This window comes from Schistosoma haematobium, chromosome ZW (genome assembly GCF_000699445.3).
Source record: "Schistosoma haematobium chromosome ZW, whole genome shotgun sequence".
Taxonomy (NCBI): Eukaryota; Metazoa; Platyhelminthes; class Trematoda; order Strigeidida; family Schistosomatidae; genus Schistosoma; species Schistosoma haematobium.
In genome coordinates this window covers 52,148,442-52,171,232 of record NC_067195.1, presented here as the reverse complement: position 1 = coordinate 52,171,232, position 22,791 = coordinate 52,148,442, and the positions used below count along the sequence as shown (strand labels likewise).

The following is a 22,791-nucleotide window of genomic DNA, read 5'->3' as shown; positions in this document are numbered from 1 at the left end:
GATATGAACATGTAATTAAAATACCGTACTATTGAGTAGTTTTAACAAACTCGATATATTTTGAAAGAACGAATTGTAAAATGACAATAGTAAAGTGTTTTACGTATAAATATTTCAATATAACGTACTAACATATCCTAGAGATGACATATTAAAATGTAGAAAGCCTCAATCATAATAATTATCTGTCTCACAATATCCCTTTGAAGATGAAATCTAAGAAGTAAAAAATAATTACCCATTAGTAGAACATGTTAGTTTTATCTGTACTATTTGTTAATAACTATGTTCACACTATGAACGTTCAATAGGTGTTGCAAACTGAATACACTTGACCTAGGTTCTTAATTAACTAAAGACAGGGACAGTAGGTGATGGTTATGTTTCTCGAAAAGACAACATAATTTAGTAAAGACATTGTGAAGGAAGGAAAAACTGATTAGTACTGACATCAGTAGACGAAAATAATCTCTAAACTAAAATACTACGAAACGATGTATCTTTTATTTTCTGACTAGAAGCGTGAATGACTAATTTACGGATAGGAAGTATGAATCGATGGACGGAAAATAGTGGAGTTCAATAAATAATGTTTGACAATCAACTCGACTAATACTTATAAGACCTAACCAGTCTTTGTTGGGATATGTGCATTCTGTACGGATTGGCTCGACAGTAACAAGTATTATAGAATAGATGGATTATGGCAAGATTCAAGATACCTATTTTGTCCTACTTGGAACTTGTAATATGGATGTGACTGCATCCCAATATTGATGCTCACAACGGGACTCAAATCCAGTACATTTCGCTTGATATCAACACCGAAAACCAGATAATTTAAACCTTACCAATAATCTTATTAAAATCATACTCGTTCTACAGATTAGTGGCCATCTGGAAAACGCATTGAGTACTAGTTTCTAGTTCTGGTGTGAACGTCATCAGGGGATTTATTTTCGATACTAATAGCCAGAAAAACCAAACATGATCTCAACATTAACCATTTGTACTAGTTGCATTGAAAAACGAATAGATTCAGAGATAAACGGATTTATAGTCTGCCAGGTATGAGCGAAAAAGTATGAAATAATTTTAGAATTTGAATTTTTAATGTTGAACGTCGAGATTTTCTAATCAGCTAAGAACCCACACATTTTTAGTAGCTGCTTTAATTTCCAAAACGTTATTTTGTTCTGTGTATCCCCGGGTTAATTATGAAATAAAAATATGGACTAAATGCATCATATTGTTGCTTTTTATGGAAATAGTAGTTTTCTTACAAAAGACTAAACTTTTCCTTAATATGTACGGGTGAGTTAAAAACACAGATTGTTATTGTAGCGTAACAATAAATTATACTATGTTTGTAGAGTTAGTTTTCAATGGGAATATAAGGAATAGTTAATCTTAATCTATTGGATTACATGAATAACACTAAACTTAACTACACAGTTAAACTTACTTAAGTTGATTATCAGATAACAAATTATCAAATTCATCTAGAATATTCGATGTTGCATTGTTTATAAGTGTGGTATTTGAACGTTTCTGTTTTCTAATATGTAAAGTATTTCCAGTTGAATATGTATACTGATCAGTTATTAGTTCAGGAGATTTCATAATTAATTGACTAGTTTCATCGATTGACTGATAACTCGGAGTGGTGGAAATAGGACTTGTCGAAAGATTGAATAAAACATTAGATGTATTAATAGCATTAGGAATAGATGTAACAAATGATGTAGTATAATTATCAAACACGGGAGGTAGACTAGATGATTCGCCAGATTTAGATATAATATTTAGTTCTTTGCTTTCATCTGTTACTACTGAAGGAAATAAGGTTTGTCTGTCAGAAAACATTGGAAGTTGATAAAATTCAGTCAACTTTGAATGAACTGAACTATCTGTATACGGATGAGAATTATAGTTATCAGACCAATCAAAAATTGTATGATGGTTGGACAGTGTATTATCACGTAGATTTGTTTGTTCACTAAGACGTTTTTCAGATCCATAATATTTATCACTATTACCATCAGGAAGATTTAGTGGCACTGGTGAAGGTGAACATGATGATATTGGGACGGCTACAGTTGAAGCACTACGTATTGTACGAAAACCACCAACACTATCGATTGCAGCAAGACCAGTCATTGCAGATTCTGATATTATACAAGTGTCTACAGTTGGTTGAAACTGATCAGAAAAAGAAGTGCAAATACGAAATAAAAATGTCTATGTCAATTTTATTTATTTCATTGAATAGAGAAAAAGCAAAAAAAATATCGACACGAATAAACAATTCGTATGTTTGAAGTTATTACTATTACAACTAAGGTAAACCGATTTTTGAAACAGGAGGACATCGAGATTCACGAATATTAAGGGAGTCATTCATTTACAGTAATTACAGATATAATATGGAACTTAGATGAATATCATCAAGACATTTAAAATTCTTACTTTTGATCATACAACTTTGACAAATTTCGATTTTGGTATTTATCTGCATAATTTCATCTCTCTCTGCTGTTATTGTGTGATAACTTGAATCAATACAATTGTGTCAGGTATTATGTTTTTTATGACTAATCACTCATGAAACAAACCTCCGTTTTACGACTTACTGAAGAAACTATTTTTCTCTTTAAAATTAAGTGAAGAATACAGAAACATTATGATACATCTGCTTAAGTAACATTTTTAAAGAAATATGAGAGTAAAATTCAGTCGAACACCGTCATTACTTGGATAACTAGAGGGTAATAGACAGTTTATGAGCAGTATGAACGCTCAGTCTTTATGTCTTGGAATGAGTACGAAAAGATTTAGTTACAGGAATGTTCTAAACTATGATAAAAAACTAGTTTGCGCTCTCTTTTCTGTTTTGCATGATTTTCAAGGCGGTCATATTAGACTGTAATGCAAAGTTGTTTTTGTGAATTAAGCGAAATATCTTAGACAATCTACACACCATACTAATGCTACTAACATAATTATCCAAATATAAAATTGATAATCTGAAAACGAATTTTATTCACATACAGGTAATGAATCGATTGTTGTATTTGGTTTCGGTGGATCATCAGTAAGGAATGGTCGAATACAATCTGGATACGCTATTAATACTTCTAACACTTGATTCATTGATGATGGTCTGTGTTGCCATTGATGTTTACAACAATGATTAATTAATTCACATCTTAAAACAAAAATAATCATAATGCATAGAGTTATAATGCAATTAGAGGAAGATTAAAACAAACAAACAAAATCGAAGTAGATAGATATTTGAAGAAAACAAAATACACACAACAGTATTAACAGGAGAATTAGATTAAACAATAAATTATACGGGACAGAGTAGTGGTGGTAGAGAATAGCCAACACGATGTAGCGACCAACACAAATTGATATCTTTCGGATATATTCCAATATTCTTTTATAGATTCGGTTTCATCTTTTCGAACTAGATATTTCCAATCGTTATCAATGGTATCGGATTGTTTCGGTGAATTTCGCTGATCAGTATATATATATATATATATAGGCTGCTCGTATGGGTCAACACGTCATTGTTGTGGCAGTGTTAAGATTGTATAAGTCGTGTTCTGATTGGCGATTTAGTTACGTGATAATTAACGGCCAAATCGACCTTATATTTAAATTGCTAATAGATAGTATACACATACATACGATTTAACTATAATAAAAATATGAATATACATACACTACGGTATTTAATGCTTGAGGTGGTAAAAATTCAGTAATACTGAATTCCATACGTTTGACACGTTCCACAACTTCTACATCTCCAAGACCATTATAAGGAAATACACCAAAAGTAATAATTTCATATAATGTTATGCCAAATGACCAAATATCCGATTGTATACTAAAAACACCAAATTGTACAGCTTCAGGTGACATCCAACGAATAGGTAGTTCACCTAAAATGAACAGTACAGTAATAATAATTATTTTTACGCAGTAAAAAATTGAAACATGAAATTTATATAATGAATAGTTCGTACAAAAGGTATCGCAGTATATATTATAAATTAACAATTGGTTATGACTCCATGTTTTGAGAAATGAAGTTAAAACAAAGGTTATGTAAGAAAAGTTGCATTTCTGACCAATAGAGCATAAATATAAAATAAAATTAGACACATATTATATTATAGAAACGATAAAAATATTATTAGATATATATTCAGATGTAAATTCTTCAATCAAACTGAGTGATAGCAGTTGAATGACTGAAATATGATTACTATCTAGAATAGGGATGACAATAGTTGACCTGAACATACAATTTACTAACTTATACAATGAATTTTTAACTAGAGAGTCAGTCAGTTAGTCATAATAAACATAGAGTATGACACAAATATGGGTCAGCACTACAAGATAAAATCAACACGAGGAATAGCAAAACAGTTGAAATAGGCGCAGTTGTTATGATGAAGATTGAACGTCGGAAAATATGGTCAGGAATGCCAAATCCTCAAAATCAAACGTATTCTGGTAAAATTGGTCTTGGAATTCGTTATGAAGTTAACTATCAATTCATTTTGAATTTTTTAAAAGTCATTCAGGATGAAGCTAGCCAGTTGATTTAAAGACATTTCCATAGTATTTATAACTTCAGTGTAATTTGTGCAAATTTGACCAATTTCTGCAATTAATAATCTTTTAATTAATCGATATATAGCTGAATAAACTTGGATGTAATTCAATTCTTCCAGGGTCTCTATCAAGAAAAGCTCCTGTACAAGTTTCGATGTCTTACTTAGCTGACCGGTAGGATTGAACCAGTCTCATTCATCGTATTGGAGTTGTAGTTGTCAATATTTACCGAAGTATACAAATGTATCAACATTACTAGGCGTACAACTCCCCTCTAAATATTAAAAACACTAAGTTCAGTGAACGGATCTATTTTCAACGAAGGTATTATCAAGCTGTACAGTTGTATACTAAATATTCAAATTGGAGTGAGAATAATGAAATAAAACACTGAAACAAAAGATGCATTTTTAGTTAGAAGGAATATTAACACGTACTATATCGAATATAACTTACAATTTCTTGTGAAACGATAATAAACCTCTGAAGTATTTTTAGCAGCTTGTCTGGTCAGACCGAAATCTCCGATTTTCACAGTACGATCCGCAGCAACAAGACAATTTCGACATGCTATATCTCGATGAATTAAATGCTTACTATGTAGGTAGGCTAAACCTTGGCCAATATCCATGCTCATTTGAGTAAGAGTTGATGGTCGTATGTCTTCATGGTTTGGTGATCTATAAGAAATTCGCAACCAAGAAAGTATAATTCAACATAAAATGGACAAACAAGGACATAGAAATAGTCAGTCGACAAGTTATTTACACACTTATTACGTTATTCAACAAGTTAATAAGATCATGAAGTTAACGTACCACAAATTACCACTGACGAAAAGACAAACTTTTAACCATTTCGGAGAAACAGGTTAGAGATGTTCAAAAATTTAACAAAAAGATTTTCAGCTATATTACTACTATGACTAGTTGGAATATTCGAATCTGAATCAAAGGTATACATTCAAGAGAAAACGGTCGGAAACAATGATATAGAAATAAAGAAAAGTTTCACATCCCTGATGACTTTCAGTAAGAAATTGGTAAAACATGATTTTAAAGAATAATATGATGCTAACACCTACAGACATTACCAGTAATTTCTAATCAATTATTTTCAAGATTAAGATAAATCTGTGCAGATCACACAAACAATACACAGCTAGGAAAATAGAATAACATATCACCTAGATGGTCCGGAAAAAAGTAACTAAAACCATATGATGAACTGTTTTCAGTAGTCACAGAAAGACTTTCATGAAGGATGCAGAAGTAACCAAACGCCAACTTCTTAGACGTTCCAACTTCAACTTCAGACTTACTCTACTTGAATACAAATTCGATGGATACACAAAACGAACCCTTTCAAACCGAGTTTCTACGCATATTATGTGGCTACGTAGATCTGCTAAGAAGTGATCAGATGACCTACCTCGTTCTTATTACATGTCAGTTGTTTATTTAAAGAATAACCTCGATGACATTTGCCATAGCCTTTGTTGTTAGCTGATTGGTTATGAGTACCAATGTTATTGTGTGTTACCACAAAAGCAAAGTTGTTCGTTTTCAATTTCTAACTTCTGTACAGAATGTAAAGTCATCAATCACTAATGTCGAGTTTGAACAAGATCAATTAACAGATCAGTACTTGAAGCGATAGTGAAATCCAGTTACATAATTTCATCACAGTAATTTTACGTTAATATGGTTTAAAACATTTCACTTCATTTGAATACCTTAATATTAATTCTCACTATGCTAACATTTTTTTGTATTATTCATTGCCGTTTCTACATATGTTAATTTACAACTTGGATTTCACTTTTTCTATCTGTAAAGTAATCTTTGATAAATTTATCAGTATATTTGATGATAATGTACGCTCACTTTCCTGTTTCATCATCTTAAAGATAATTTTACAGCATCTTTTAGACTGTATTCTTTAAAGTGTATTGGGCATTGACGATTAAAGAATCTTGATGACAGACAATTATTTTAGTGATAAAATTCAAGTTATTAAGAACGACATAAACATCAATTTGTCTTTTATTTAACTTGATGGGTACTTTATCTTTCTATCGCATCTTAAGACTATGTTGAACGTCAAAATGGAATTCAAATCTTAGTTGAGTAACTAATGATCAGACACCTGAAATAACTTGTCGGATTACGAAAATATACATATAAGGAATAGGTTCATGGTTCACTACTTATTTTCAAGATAATTCACACTAAATACGCTGTTAAATTTATTTGGAACATTTTCTATTACAGATTTTGTCAAGCACAAAACGGTAGTGAATCATAATTTAATACGAAATATAGATCCATGATTTCTAAAAAGATACCATTCTATCGAACATGAGACAACGAAACCAGAAACATGATCGTTTACCTTTGAGCTAAAATTCGACGGGATAATAAATATGTTTTTAAATCTCCTAGAAGCATGAGTTCCATAATCAGGTATAGACTTGCTTTTGGATTCAAGGAGATACCAATTAAACGAACAACGTTTGGATGATTTAAAGAACGCATTAATTTTGCTTCAGAAAGAAAATCAATTTTCCCTTCATAAGTTGCTTTCTCATTAATTACTTTCACAGCAACTGCTTCCCATAAATCACTTTTTTTAGCTTCACCACCGAATACTAAACCGAAGGCACCTTGACCAACTCGACGATTTAAAACAATATTTTCAGCAGGCATCTATAAAATGGCATTGAAGAATGAAAGACGAAAAGGATGGAATCGCAAACACTGTTATAATTTTGACTACTACTAATGCTACATCAACTCGTACTACGACTGTTTCTCACGATAAATAAAGGGAATATTTATGTGTATGCGACGTAAAGTAGGAAATCATGCGCATAGAAAAACAGAAATTGGAAGAATGACTAACCTACAAGAAGGTCTGTAACACAAATTGTATATATTTATACAATATATATCGGAATTCGAACATTCAAATAATTAGATGTGGAATATGTTCAACAGACCGTGATGTTTTATACATTTATTTCATATTTATAAGACATTAAACAAACGAACTAGTAATTAATAAAGAATCCCTGAAAAACTATGCGAATCATAACTTGCTGAGAATAAACTACTAATGGCTTGCTCTACATCACTATATATTTCAGAACTAGACTCCCTGTGTTAATTTTGGTGGAGAACAGTTGGCAAGGTCAGCAGGACAGCTGTAAACATTGGTTGATCACTGAATAGTGGGCATTCTCATATTTGTCTACTGTTGATCATATTCTATGGATAATGTGGCACTGTGATCGTTAATCTCGATGGCTTGAGATCTGATGAACGATTTTGTGTAAGGTGGTCGAAAGTGACCAGCAGGGAACTCTGGACCTGTTTTGTGATAATTAGCACGCGTCAGCAAGGTAGACCTACGATCTTTAGGGAACCCATTCACCTTGATGGATTCGCACTCGGATCATCTAGGTTCAGTATTTCCTGCCGATTACTTCCGGTCGGCGAGGATTAAAATATAATGCACGAAAGATTGAGTCTATCAAGAAAACAAATACATAACTCAGCTGTTAGTTATAGATTTCATTTAAAGTAGTTAATTTACTGATGTTGCAACTTATACATATGAAGAAGGAATTAATGATTAATTTATATCAACTGCTACCAGTTTGATGTATTCGGATTAATCTATTGACCGAATATTTTACGACTCATCTCAATGTAATTTTTGATGTCTTTTTGATCAGTTATAGATTTGCGGTTGGTGTATAATAAACATGTCATTTGCAGTTTTACTTTTCTTCCTTAAGTTGAGCAATAGCAGTCTTTGCTCTATTATATAGTAAGAAGTAGACAGTTGTGTCTGAAATCATAACAAGTAGCAATACAAGCATTTTGTCAAGTCGAGTCTTTTGGACCAGCAGTCATAATGCAACATTGCCGATAGAGTATGGTCAACACAGGAATAGACACACGTGAAGTCGGCTGCTAATCCGTGACCAATCAACGAAGATGCTTTAGTGGCCCGGGATCTGACTCTAGTTAGATCAGAAAATGATCGTTATTGAATGATTGCTGTCGAACTATAAATCCTGACAATTCTCGTAAATAATCATCGACTTAATCCACGTCAGTAAATAACGGAACTAAATAAGTCAAATACGAGGATGGATGTTTGGATATGTATATTTTGTACACTCAATGATCTGGACAGGAAATCAGATGGATGAAGCGAATAGAAAAGAACGAAGCGAAATGACGCGCGGTGGAGGCGTGTGAGTCAACTCCACTTAATCAAGCGTTAATCAATATTTATAATCACACAAAAATAAGTTAAAGACATGTGAGGTATAGGATAAGAAGTGCACACACATACGCCCATATAAAAAAAGTCAAGGTTGATAAGTCAATAATTAGCAAGGTCAAAACGTGACTCAAAAAGAATGGATAAACTGGCATGTCCAGAAGCTAGAATAAGGTATGTGGGTTTAACATAGTAACTGACACTACAATGTCATGGTCCTATTGGAAGTCAGTTTTGACTCGAAAAGTAAGACAGTAACCTCTCAAACTGTGGATATGAGTGACAAGGGTTCAGATCCATCAGGGGAAGTCAGCTTTCGATTAGTTGAAGGTATGCTTTGCTGACGAGTGTCAACTAACATGAAACGTAGGTCCAGGATTTTCTGACAACTACCTCCAACCATCTAACGTCATTGAATGTATTTAAATAGCATTACTTTGACACTAGTTTAATTGTAACCGAAATGAAACTACAAAATAGACCAAACGGGAAATATTTTATCATTATACTAAAAGAGGAGCAATCCGAAATATATCTAGTGTTAGGAAAACAGTTGATAGCAAAAAAACATAAATCTACAAAAGCCCATAACTTACATCTAAATCAGCCAATTCTGTGCATAGTTCTTCAAAAGGTTTACGAGTTCGATTTTCAATTTCTTTTAATTTACGTCGATAATAAAAATGAGCAAATATAATCAGTGGCAATAAAACTAAAACGGTAACAGTAACAGTGACAAATACAGTAGCACCTGTACAACCCATATGTAATTGATTACTAAGAAATGATAATGTACAATTTTTTTCATTGATAGAACCATCATTTGGTGGACCACCTAATGTATGCCAATTAACGTGGTCTAACCAACGTTCAGTCATCCGTTTCTGAAATTCATCGTATAGAAATGGAGCATTGGTTGTTTTCCAATCATACTTGTTTGACATATTATTTGATGAAATCATATGACTGAATGGATCATATGATTGTTGTTGTTGATCTTGCTCATGTACTTCTTCATAGTTTTTTGTTGACCACATTATAATCGGTACAGTAGTATTTAAATGTCTTTGTTTCAACAGCCAATAATCAGCAATACGTTCATTATGATCATTAAATCGCAAATTTGATGCTGAAGCAGGACTTTGACTGCGTATACCATAATAGTCACCAGCAAGTTGAAATCCAGCATCTACACCAAAATTATCATCATTGATACCTGGAACAAGTTCATTTATTTCACTAGATTGTCCAGTTGTTGAATTATCTGTCTGAAATCGATAACCAAAATTTGTTCGTGCAACAAGTGTTCGAAGAGTTTCAGATACATCAGGATGATTAAGAGCAGATGCTGCAGCAGGATTTTCTCGTAAAAGATGAACAACAGCACTTGCTAGTAGGATAACAGCATCATAAGTATACACAGTGTAATCATGAAGAGGATCTTTGATTAATTTACGTTTTGAGTGATCACTGAATGTAGATTTCCCAAAATCATTTGGATTGGGATTATGTTTAGTTCTTGATAAGACAGGTGGTACTTCTAACCTTTGTGACTGAACAAAAACATGGCGTCTGCGTCGTATTTGTTCAGATGAAGTTCGATTCGGAGTACCACTTGAATTATTTCCAGACTTAGAGTCTGAATCCATAAACTCACTAGTACGAGGAATAAAACTGTGCACCATAGGACCAATTAACAACTGGTGTCCAACAGTAAAAGTCCACGAAGTAATATTGAGCATTTCACTAAAATTACACTCAGTATTTCGACCAACCAATTCCGACCACCATTGATCAGAAAGCCATGGATTCAAAAACCAAACGTATCCAGAGGAAAAATACATCCCTTCATGATATGCTGCACAGAGTATCAAATAGGTACCACGTGCATCGTACTCGACAACAAATATGCGACTGTTCTGTTGTTTTAATTCTTCTAAAGTCTGTAAGATGAACAAATCATAAGAATGACTCGATAAAACGCACGAAGAAAGAAAAGAGGTAGCAGATAAAATTCCAGAAAGTGGTTTTCGCCATGCAAGTATTATCAAATTCAATACATACATGAGTATGTGTACAAATTAGTGCGACTTGTACTACTTAGAAAGTATAGTAATCACAATATGGGAGTCAAATACACTTCAAGTAACTTGTAACTGTACTAATATTAGTCCAATAAAATGTAGTCCTTTCACTGAAACGCGTATTTCAAATGGAGGTTTATGTACTCAGCTTGGAGCTACACAGAGTGATGGCTTAATAGTTAAGGAGTTTTAGTTTTAGTCACTAAGTCCCATATTATAATTCTGCTCCCCCTACTTCAGTTAAAGTAATTGAGTAGCACCATCAGCTCTTATATGGCTCACACCCAAGTACCTATTAGATAAGTTAAAACTATACGCAGAACGACGTACAGGAAATTCATACTTACATCTTTTGCCAGTTTATAAGTTAACTGTTGTTCATCCATTTCAATATTGGCAATAATTTCGATTCCCTTTGCTTGAAATAATAAAGGTTCAAAAAAATGATCCGATTTACGAAATACAACTATTCGATGCCAACCCCATACTAGAAATAATCGAAGTAGTATAAAACTGAAAAATAAAGAAACAAACAAAAAAATGAAAAGAAACATTCTTATTTAAGAAAGTATTATTGAGTGCTAAATTTAAGTCGAAGTTTTTTTCATTTAGAAGCTCGAGTTTAATGGTTGAATTTCAAGAGATGTACACATGAGTTCATTTCATATCACAGAAGATTTAGCACTTCATGATTTAAAACTCCAGTTGTATATACCAAACTAATTTATTAAATCCTTCTGTTTACGATGATCGGAATAATCAACTTTCACTTTTACATAAAAAATATTTCTATTTATCTGTAATTCATCATTATTGACATTATAATGCAGGGTTTTTCCTACTCAGAATTTTTTATTAGTATCTACACATCTCTTTCATCTCGGTTTAACAACAATCATAATTATTCGACGCTTGTCCTGATAATTAAATATTTCATACTATACATAAATCCCGATTTTAAATGACATGGTTCAAAATTGTTTGCAATGGCGCAGGTGCATCCGCTCTTTGTGTTCTCCCAAATTCTAATCTTCTGAATAATGCATGTCTCGTTTTTTTCTCTTCCCAAATTTATTTCACTGGATTATACTCCTCGAATAACATCCTCAAACCCTAATCTTTCCGCTTACTGCTTGTACTTTAACTACCACTATGGGATTTGAATCGACAATTGTATCTCTGTGCTAATGTGGTATGGCAACTCGAACTGATGTACCTACGTACGAAGTCTAGGTTGTTGCTGACTGACCCTCCTTAGCACTTAATTCATCACCTATTTGAAATTATGTGGGGAGATATTAAATTCCATTACAACTCATCAAATCCTAACAAGTATTATCCAATGACCTATAATTTATCATTTACAATTGTACAGTTTTGCAGAATGCACTTGCTGAAAAGGAAACCTACATTAACTTCATTATTTTAAAATAGATTGGTAGAATTTCGAATAATTAATCTAAGAGTAAAACAGGAGAATAGTATATTTAAGATTCATATTGTGCCAACATAGAGATTGGACATTCAAAGCAGCCGTAACAACTATAATTACAAGTTTAAAAGGAGTTAGTGATGAACGACCTGAAACAAAAAAACACTGGCACTTTATTGATTGAGAAATTCTTGCCAGGATTCCAAACAGTAATCTCAATTATAAATTACTGACAACAAAAATGTTTCATTACAAATTATTAATTAATATTTTAACTAAAAGTATATGAAAATTAGACTTTTTATTAGAAATCACACTTGAATATAATTGACTTTCAAGTCAGAAGACAAAATTCATTTCGTTAGTTTGACGGTCATAAATCATTAAGTCATGTATTGTTATACATGACTTTTAAGCATAGAAATAATATTTGAATAAATATTTAGAATTTAAGCTTTATATAAACGTTATGATCACTTACTTAGCCAAAGTCATTGATGGTACTGTACGAAAGAAGTAATGATATTGTTGCTGTTCCAGAAAACGTGCACTACCTACTGTTGGACTGACAATAATCTGTTTGCGAATATTTGCCAATTCAACTACAGCTTCTATAGAATCTGAGCATAGAGCAGCTAATAAAAAAAGTGGATAGACCATACATTATAATAAAACATAAAATAATGTTGATAAAATTCAGAATACAAAGAAGAACGTCAAACAGGGAATGGGACTGGTTGTCTAGCAGATGAGAGTTTATATAATTGCTGTGAAAGAGATGGGATCGATTACTAGTAAAGTGCTCTTGGTGACAGGGAAGAAGGAAAAGAACTGTTGAAATAAAGGAGAAAAACTGATAGTATCGATGATAATTACTTGTTTCATAAAGTACATCTACTATTTCTTGATATAGGGAAAAAATAATATTACACTACATAAATAGACTGTGAAGTGTAACCACCAAGTAGTGAGTCTACACATATGCATCGTATCATACTAAATTTGATATCTCTTTTCAGGAAAAGAAATAACCGTTACATGCTTTACGCTGAGAAGTTTACGTGCAATTATTCAACTAATCTATTTTTTAAAGAAGACCACTAATTTAAAAAGGAAATAATCTACTCCTATAAACCTTTTATGAAATAAGCTGCAAAAGATCAAGTGCTGTCTGATTGCTTAAACCCTAATATTAACGACAATAAAACCATAAACATTTACAGAAGAAATTAGTTTGACGTGAGGGTTGAAGGCACCATGTCCCATTTCTGCTGGAGTTATAGTTAGACTGATAACGTTTGGAGTTTGAACTGTAAGGTTTTACAAACAAACAAGGAATATAAGCTTTGCAGTTACAAATCTATTTAACAGTGAATATGAACTGATTTATATCACATCTAACTCATCGCTTTAGTAAAATCTACGATGACAAATTTAAAAAACCAGTACAGTTAACAACATTTTATTTAGGAAAATCAAAAGTAACTTTTAAAATATCGTAAAACGTTTATCAAATCCTACCGATAGAACCAATAAGATGAGTGTTGACAGCATTCTCCAACACTTTAAAATAATCACTTAACACGACGTCAGGTTCACATGTTAAATTACGTACATCCAAACTTAATGCATATTCAGAATTGCGAAAATAATCTGAGTCGGCGTTGACAAAATTCATAGCTTCTTGAGCCACTAGATAGTTATGAAGCGAAATTAAAGTTTAAAAAAAAATCAACTAAGTTCATTGGGAGAGAATACAGATATAAGCAGAATGAAACAACGAAACACCAAATACTATTAAACGAATGTTATATAGCGACAATCTTTAATAGTAACGAAAAAAAACTCTACATTCCTCTAAAATTCGAAACAGCCTCGTTTGGTATCACAGTAAGAAAATATAGTCGTGACATTCTAGTTATTCATAAAATTACTGACAAACGGTATCATGAAGAGAATCTAAACCTTTAAACAACCTATAAGCATTTAAAACATATGGTCATATTTTAAGAAACTCTGTATGACAATATTTATGCAACAGAATAATTTATACTTATGAAAAGAACTGACCTCGATCAAGACCATACAACACCCATTTCCCATACATACTGAACAGGCCAGCTACTGTTAAGTTAAGTTTTTTGTCCCAATCAACTGTCCAACTTTTCCATTTAGTTGGATTCTGACGGAGCCACCGACATGCAACTTGTTTATATGTTGACTGACGATCTATATGTGAGTCGAGTAGCGCCTAAAATAACAAAAGTTGCGAATAATAGTCACAGTCAATAATTGTGCATTTAAAAGTTGGAAGCTTTATTTTATACACACATAAAAATACCAATCAAATGCTTATTTTACCCATGTCATATAAATAAGAATTTTATTTCAAAAATATACTGCTCCGTAGATGGCAATAACGTTAGTAGCTACTACCATTCCATACTTTCTTTTGATGAAAATATGAGTAGAATATACAACTCATAAATGGGGCCGATTTAGATAATGAATGATGTTGAACAATATATGAACCTCATCTTTGGTTTAACAGATGATCACAATCATTGGGTGTAGATTAGAAATAACTTGGCTTAAAATAAATTTTTTTTAAATAAACATTTACTAAATCTCACGGTTGTCAAAGCTGAAAATCAAATAGCCTGAAATCCGCCTTTTATTTTATGCAATTTCGGAAGCATCTAACTTCAGAGACCTGAAAAAGCCAAGCTTGAGATGTAAAACTTGTAAAATTCAAGTGAACACAATAATAGAAACAAATTACGTGAATACATATTCACGAACCATTTTTAACAAGGAGTTTGAAAAAAATTAAGGAAATGTTTTTATTAATACGAATAAGAGAAACCATTTCTTATCAAGTCGAGTGGATGAAATAAATACCGTCTAGAAAAAGGCATACAGATAGATCATAACAAACTCTCAGTGAAATCATTTATCATTAATTTGATAGTGATATTACGGAGTAGAATGATACAATAAAAAACAATATAGATTGACAGCCAAAATATGATTAATTCCGACGAAATCTTACATTAACTTTACGAATAATATCAGTGAACACGACCTAGTGATAATGATTGTGAAAAGTCTTAATGAAAAAGGGAAATTTTTTTACCTGATAACAAATTATGAAAGGGAAATAATGATGAGACTTACGTGTTAACTTAAAGAAATAAATTGCTCAGCAAGATTATTCGAATTACGTGACAGGATGGATTAAATCAGTGATATTACATAGTTATGACAAAATGTGACAACTCGATGAGTTATTCATTATTTATTTGAACAAATAAATATTGGTACAAAAGGGCACCGCAAACATATGCACCACACAAGTCACCCAGAGCCTTCGACCTAAAGGTCTGATCCACAGGGCAATCGGGCAACGTTAAGAGATGTAGTCACATGGTAACCGGTGACCAGTATTTGGTTCATACGCCATTTGTTCCTTCAGGATCCCGGAGCTCATATGCACTATTGGTTTGGAATCAGGGTTTTCCAACTCCCCTAGGTGGATCCTTCATATCCAAAAACATGGTTAAAGTGCCAGACGTTCGCTATTCGTCCTCTCAATGTCACAAACAACACCCTAGCCACGAGAAGGCAGTGAGTAGGACTTCCGTGGCAGTATCTGTATACGCGTGGCAATGTGACAGCTGACTTCCCCCACCCTCGGTCGTACCAGGGCATTTAGGGGTCCCAATGGTAATCAAACTGACAGGCAGAGCGCTTCGATGAGTATTATTTCACTGTGGTACACGAATGATATTGGATTTCTTTGCTGCCCAGAATATTTGATTTGGTCGTTTTAAAAATTTCTTACCAACCTTTGTAATTTTTGATTAAATTCTTTACTGATATCGATTACGTTATAAACATACAGAGTAAATTAACCTTTCGATGAATATTTCTTTTGTCTACTTAACTGAAATACCTATGCATCATTCAGATAAATTTTGACATAAGGTTAGGTTTATTTTAGTTTTTAAAGAGTCAATGAAGAAGAAATAAGACCTACTTACTTATACCATTCGCTAATATTTTTGGATTGCTCACTGTTACTCTAAGTAATTAATACATGCTCTTTTTAAGAAATATGATTCAGAAAAGCTTAATGTATTCGATTGCGATGCTCCTTACTTTCCTAAACAAAAGTTAGGATAAAAGTTGAAACATAACTTAATGGTTAGTAGTCGACTAATTTGACCATCCAGTCACAACCACACTTACCCCTATAAAGGAAGTCAATCAATTAAATTTTCAACGGTCTAATTATTTAAAGCACTCACATTTCATGCAATCTCAAGAAGTTTACTTTCCAAGAAAATGGAATCATATATAAAGTACAATTACACAACTACTAAAATAAATGACAAGGACTATATAATTATTGTATCTTTATGATCTTCCAACATCCTTGGCAACTGCCCCTTGAGATTTTGTCCATGTAGCAAAATAATTCTTACGTATGAGAAATTATGGCACACAGTATTGGTGATTATGGAACTTCCCCTTTAATCAATGGAAAGGATTATCGTAACCAATGTTTAGAGACTTCGAGTGACATGGCTCAAAGTTGTTTGCAATGACGCAGATGCATCCATTCTTTGTCTTCCCTAAAATCCTGAGGTTCTAAATTCCTCGAAACGTTTTTTTTGTTTTTATTTCACTTACATTTTCGTTCCGAGTCGTATCTTCGATGCCTAACCTTTCCTATTATCGCTGATACGGTTACTACATCTACTGTTCTGGGATTTGGCCTGACAACTTTATCTCTCTGTGCTTATGAGATATGGCAACTTGAGCCGATATACATATGTACAGGTTCTATGTTGAGACTGACTGACTGGCTGACTCAATGGGAAACAATCTGAATATCATTCGAAATGCTATGACCACTTCCATACTTCAAAGAATCCTAGAAATGGGTAAGAACACTTTTTAGTATTAGAAAGATGATCATTAAAAATATCACGTATAATTGCTGCTGCCGCTTTTGCTAACGTTAGTTTTAACAGTAAATTAATGATAAAATCATTCATGTTTTAACTTTTATTATCTATTTGAATATTTCGATTTGTCATTAATTAGTCAACTGAAAATTTCATTGAGAATGCCTCAAATTTTGACAATTTTAAAGTGACAAAATAAAACCGATAATAACAACAGTAACACTAGTTTTCAGAAAGTGTTAACTGGGTAGTCGCTTCGGAATGATAATAATTCAATGTATCTAAACCAAATGTGTTATTCAACCTATCTCTAGATTACTGTAGAAAAATATAGGAATGTACATTGCTGTTGATGGAGAAAACAAGTTTTTGAGGAAAAATCATATTTGGTACCGACTGATGTTAATTTGTGCTTCAACTAATTTGAAATAATAGAACTATATGTACACATTGAATAACAAAGCATGAATGTAAAGGTTTGATAATTCGCAACTGATCTCGCTTACAATAATATTTAAAATCAACATTGAGAAATGATTAACATTAATAAGCCGTAAACACCAGTTACTGTAAAAACAAATATATATACGTCCACCAGCAAGAAACTATTTGGTATATATATATATATATATATATATATATATATATATATAATTGTATAATAACATACCGAGTGCACCAATTCTCCCAACTCATCATGAGACATATACATTTTAGATGCAAGTTGAAAAATTTGTGGAGCTGCCGTCCGTAATTTAGCCCATGTCACTTTAACAGCTTGATAAGATTCAGTGTGGCAATATTGATAACTATTAGGTGAGGTAGATTTTGTATCAGTACTGCATAAAGGGGGTGGAGGAATACTATAAGAATTATACCGTAAACATGTTGAATTTAATTCAAAATCCAAAATAGTTACTGACTTCCCAGAGAGTAAAGTATGATTATTGAATAAATCTGAACCATGTGCATTTTCCGTTCGATGACCTGAGTAGTCTGGTAAAAGGAAAATAAGACTTTTTAAAGAGACGAAATTTTCGCTGACTGACAAAATTCAAATAAATATTAACTCGCGATCGGAAAAAATTTATATATGTAGTCAGTCATCTTATGTAATATAATACGATTAATTTTACAGAATCTGAAAGATAAGATAACCAAATCGGTAATCTATGCTAGGACACATACCCATATCACATGTCTTTAGAGCTAATTATCAAGTTCTTAAGTGTTCATAAGTAGTGATTATTAGTTTGACAAACTTCTGTCGAAAAGTCACTTTTTCTAGTATAATAATGAAAAATTCATATAAGCAACTTAATCAAATATCGACAGCTGTTTGGTTTACTAGATCTGCATTTCAGATTAAGAGGGATTATGAAGTAACTACTGAACTTATGTGAAACTGTTTACATATTGCTCTGTGTTTTAGTGACATGAACCAGGACAAGTTGTTTTTTTCATTGTATGAATAAAAATAATGTGCATTTATTTCTGTACCTTACAGATCACATAAATGCTACTACGAAGATGCGTTTACCTATCTAACTGAAATCATAAATGTGAATTCCACTTCTAACTCTACCCAAAGTCAATTGAAGATTAATATCCACAGAAAATTATCTGGATGGAATTACTACCTAAATCATAAAGTGTGCCATAGATTTAAGAATATTTTTATTGAGCAGACCATCTACTTTATGTGGTATGAGGGAGTACAGACTTCAACCATGTGAGATACTTGGGAGATAACTCAGTAAGACCATTAAATGAGCTTTCAGATAATAAAGTTAAATGCTAATGCAAAGAGTCCTTAATTATCAATACGACAAAGTGATTTGTTCAGTATATATATATACCTATCTCTGATCACATATTTTCAAGCTTTAGGTATAAGTTGGAGAAAATCACAAGTCCTAGGATTTCAGAAGTTAGTCCTTCTATATCGAAAAACTTACTTGCATAGTTCAAGTTTATCAGCCATAGATTAATCTGTATGAATATCCTGTGATATTAAAAATGAGAGGTACATGACGACTTAGCAACCAAAGGATTTACTTAATCCCAAAAGTAAAGATTTATTTACTACAAATATAGTAGTATTTCACAATCTTAGATCTGTCTATCCTCCTTCTTTAGATTCACTTACCTATTTTCCATTAATGCTGTTATACTTTATTATACCACTTAGAAGTGTAGCTACATAAATTAACATATCAAACGTCATGTATAGTATGTTAAGTTGACTTTATATAAATAAACTCATGTATTCAAACAAATACCATTGAAACGACCGACTGTATATACGTCATGATATAAGGTATACGAAGAGAATCACTCTATAATGAGAAACGAAGCAATATTAAGTTAGGAGAGACAATGCGAATTTCTTGGCGTGAAGCTTCTAGACAAAGTATGGAAAACATTAGAGAAACACAATTCAACACAAAGATATATTATTCGACCAATCATGAATACAAGTATTAAAAATAGTCATGACGTGAGAACTGCGCTAATTTAATTAAAAAGTAAAAGAAAATTATGCTAAACTTAATAAGTCAAATTTAGTGTAAGATTTACTTACTTTGACCAACGATGTCAATAGGTGAGCTACAATCATGTTTAAGAGAAGTATAATTTGGATTTCCTCTGAGATGCGATTTGTTGTAACAGGACTGAAAAAGAACGATGTAGAATATGAGCGGCATCAATGCGAATAAGAATCTTACTGATGACCATTCTAAATAGTCTGAAAATTATTCGTATTTTATACATCCTGGATTTACTTAATATGTTATATAAATATTATATACTCAAGGAAATTACTTGATTGAAGACTCTTAATAGCGAATTATAAGTTGTGAAAAATTGAAGGTCAATTGATTTTCTGAATTATGCATGAAATAAGCTAGCACAGTAATCTACTTGTCATAAACAATCAAAGCATTAGGTGAATAAGGGTAAACCGACTAAAAGTTCGGTAATACAATGTAAATACTAGAGATAATAAGCAACGTAAATACATGCATAACTAAAATGTAAACAGTGTTATTCATTGTGTAATGCAGCTCGCTAGTTTACTTATTTATTACAAGCTGAGAAAACACATCTAGCTTTTGGTAAGGCACACAATATTGATTGTTGATTTTGTCGTAAAGTAGCTTAGTGTTCTGAAAGCTTATCCAACAATCGTACCACAGGATAAAATCAGATTCATACACTTGCTGATAGTGCTACAGGTACAGACAACGTAAGACCTGATAGCATCACTAGTCGAGCAGAAATTGTAGCTTGATATCAATTCTGAGAAGCTTCAAACAGTTATAAATTTCGATTACTTACAAATAACAAAGCGTTGAAAACATATAGATCTTCAAACTTAATTAATTAATGGATTAAAAACCAATAGGTAAACAGAATAATCTGAGAAAATGTTATATTTACTTGCGTTAGGAGTTTCCAAGAACGAATCGGCCCAAGAGGACCATGGTCAGTAACAGAAGAAGGTTTTGCCCAGAATTTAACATTTCCACCAAGTGGTAACCACAGCAGTAAGTTAAGGTGAATTTCAGGTAACTTTAGACATCTGAAATCAAGTACAAATAATGGAGTGAACCAGATTTTAAAATTTTTACCACCAAACGATTGCAGTTATTAGTACGGTAAGTGTAAATATTTTTAATGTAGAATTTCAGTTACTCAGAAGTGTTAAAATACACTACACTGTTGCAAAACAAGTGGCTGTAGACACAGAAAATAAACAATAAGTATTTTATTTAGTGGCATAAGACAAAGTATTTTACCTGCAATAAGCAGTAAAGTGTATTAATACAAGCAGAATATTCCGAGACACCGAAATTATTCTGGAGATAGCACAACCATTTATGGCTATGCAACTGAAAAAGCGGAATAGCAAGGCAGTGACCGGTTTAATGTTAGCTTAGTTGATGGATTATTCTTAGGCCAAAGACTAGGGGACGGGTAACCTGTAGAAATTACCTGAGTTTTCGGATCGCACTCCAACCGACAAGAGAAGGGGATGCTTGAAAAAGAAAAGTTCTTTCTATCTATTAGGAACGCCTATACATAAAAGGATTTGAGAAAGTATAAACTCCTTGCTACTGGCAAACTTAGATAAGTTTAGAAACGTATAGAAGTGTCCGATCCGGTCACAACTTGTTCGTGTATCTTATTTTGGCTAATAACAACAATTATGGTTTTAAGATTAGAAACTGATGTGACAGTAATTCGCCCAAATGGCCACTTATGAGAACTTCTAGATTAAAGGCACCGAAATTAAAGCATGGCGTTTAACTAATTTACGGGGAAAACTTTTCATTTAAATAAGTAATAAGACAGTCGGTTTTACATAGCAAAGCAAGCAAAAAATAGCGTTCATGAGAGCGCTAAAAATCACTCCATGACATTAAAACCCATGATAGTAATGCAAATCTACTACAATACGACGAATATTCTGTTTGAACTTACTGAGTATCAGGACATTGAAGTCTTTTTAGAGAACTGTTAATATTACTATCTTCGATTGGGACAAACTCTATTTTAGTGTATCCTAATCGTTCTCGAGCTAAGATCTCAAACAAATAATTCACAATCCAATGTTCTGGATTATTAGTGACTTCAAGTCTGAGTGTTAAAACTTTGTTGTTAAAACTGAATGTTCTGTTCCACTTAAGCTTTTCTACAAATAAATGTTATAAAAAGTGCCATATCGCCCACCAAAAAGTCCAAAGCAGCCGTCGCCAGAAGTACAAGAGCTTTCGTCAATAATCCACAGGAAAGAAAATACTAACACCAATCGCTGATACATCTATTTCTCGCAACAGTTCATTCGTCTTAGCGTGATAAAAATAAAAGTAGAGGTTGTTGCCAGGTAGGCAGACAACAAGACGTGCCCATTGAAATGAAATATGCGATTACTGAATTTGTAACATATAAGCCACGATCGGATAATTTGAAGATAACGTCATCACGTGACACAGGGTCACGTAGCGCCAGATGTGATCATCGCGGCCATTTGAGCTTTGTCCCTCTAATTTTTCAACTTTCACTAAACACGCTGCTATGTCTAGTAACAGTGACTGACTAACTTCCCCGTATGTAAGCATAGATATTTAAAATTCATCAAGGAAATAGGGCACTACACTTTTATGAATCTTTCGGAAAAGATTTCAAGTAAAAAGCTACTTAGACGACCAGTCACGGCGACAGACTTCAAGACTTGACAGTTGATTAAGAGTAGTAGTATTCTTGCGGTACACGTGCTATATTGAATCTAAAGCTTTCTCAAACTAGGTGCGTGTAACAATAGTTGGTCATTGCAATACTGTAGAGAAGTAACTTGTCCTAT

General features: G+C 32.6%; 1 protein-coding gene across 1 annotated transcript in view; it reads right to left on the bottom strand.

The window, feature by feature from the left end:
* Positions 1 to 22,464, bottom strand: part of MS3_00003843 (uncharacterized protein) — a 30,956-nt gene extending 8,492 nt beyond the window's left edge. Inside the window, exons 1-15 of the mRNA XM_035734153.2 lie at positions 22,161 to 22,464; positions 21,912 to 22,122; positions 20,868 to 21,009; positions 20,008 to 20,098; positions 18,094 to 18,419; positions 14,521 to 14,701; positions 13,972 to 14,142; positions 12,932 to 13,085; positions 11,366 to 11,531; positions 9,531 to 10,877; positions 7,033 to 7,346; positions 5,095 to 5,318; positions 3,737 to 3,956; positions 3,052 to 3,208; positions 1,466 to 2,202 (exon numbers count right to left, since the gene is read on the bottom strand). Of these exons, the coding sequence (XP_035589111.2) occupies positions 1,466 to 2,202; positions 3,052 to 3,208; positions 3,737 to 3,956; positions 5,095 to 5,318; positions 7,033 to 7,346; positions 9,531 to 10,877; positions 11,366 to 11,531; positions 12,932 to 13,085; positions 13,972 to 14,142; positions 14,521 to 14,701; positions 18,094 to 18,419; positions 20,008 to 20,098; positions 20,868 to 21,009; positions 21,912 to 22,122; positions 22,161 to 22,251 (4,532 nt within the window). The 5' untranslated portion in view covers positions 22,252 to 22,464. The remainder of the gene's footprint in view (positions 1 to 1,465; positions 2,203 to 3,051; positions 3,209 to 3,736; positions 3,957 to 5,094; positions 5,319 to 7,032; positions 7,347 to 9,530; positions 10,878 to 11,365; positions 11,532 to 12,931; positions 13,086 to 13,971; positions 14,143 to 14,520; positions 14,702 to 18,093; positions 18,420 to 20,007; positions 20,099 to 20,867; positions 21,010 to 21,911; positions 22,123 to 22,160) is intronic.
* Positions 22,465 to 22,791: the final 327 nt, after the last annotated feature.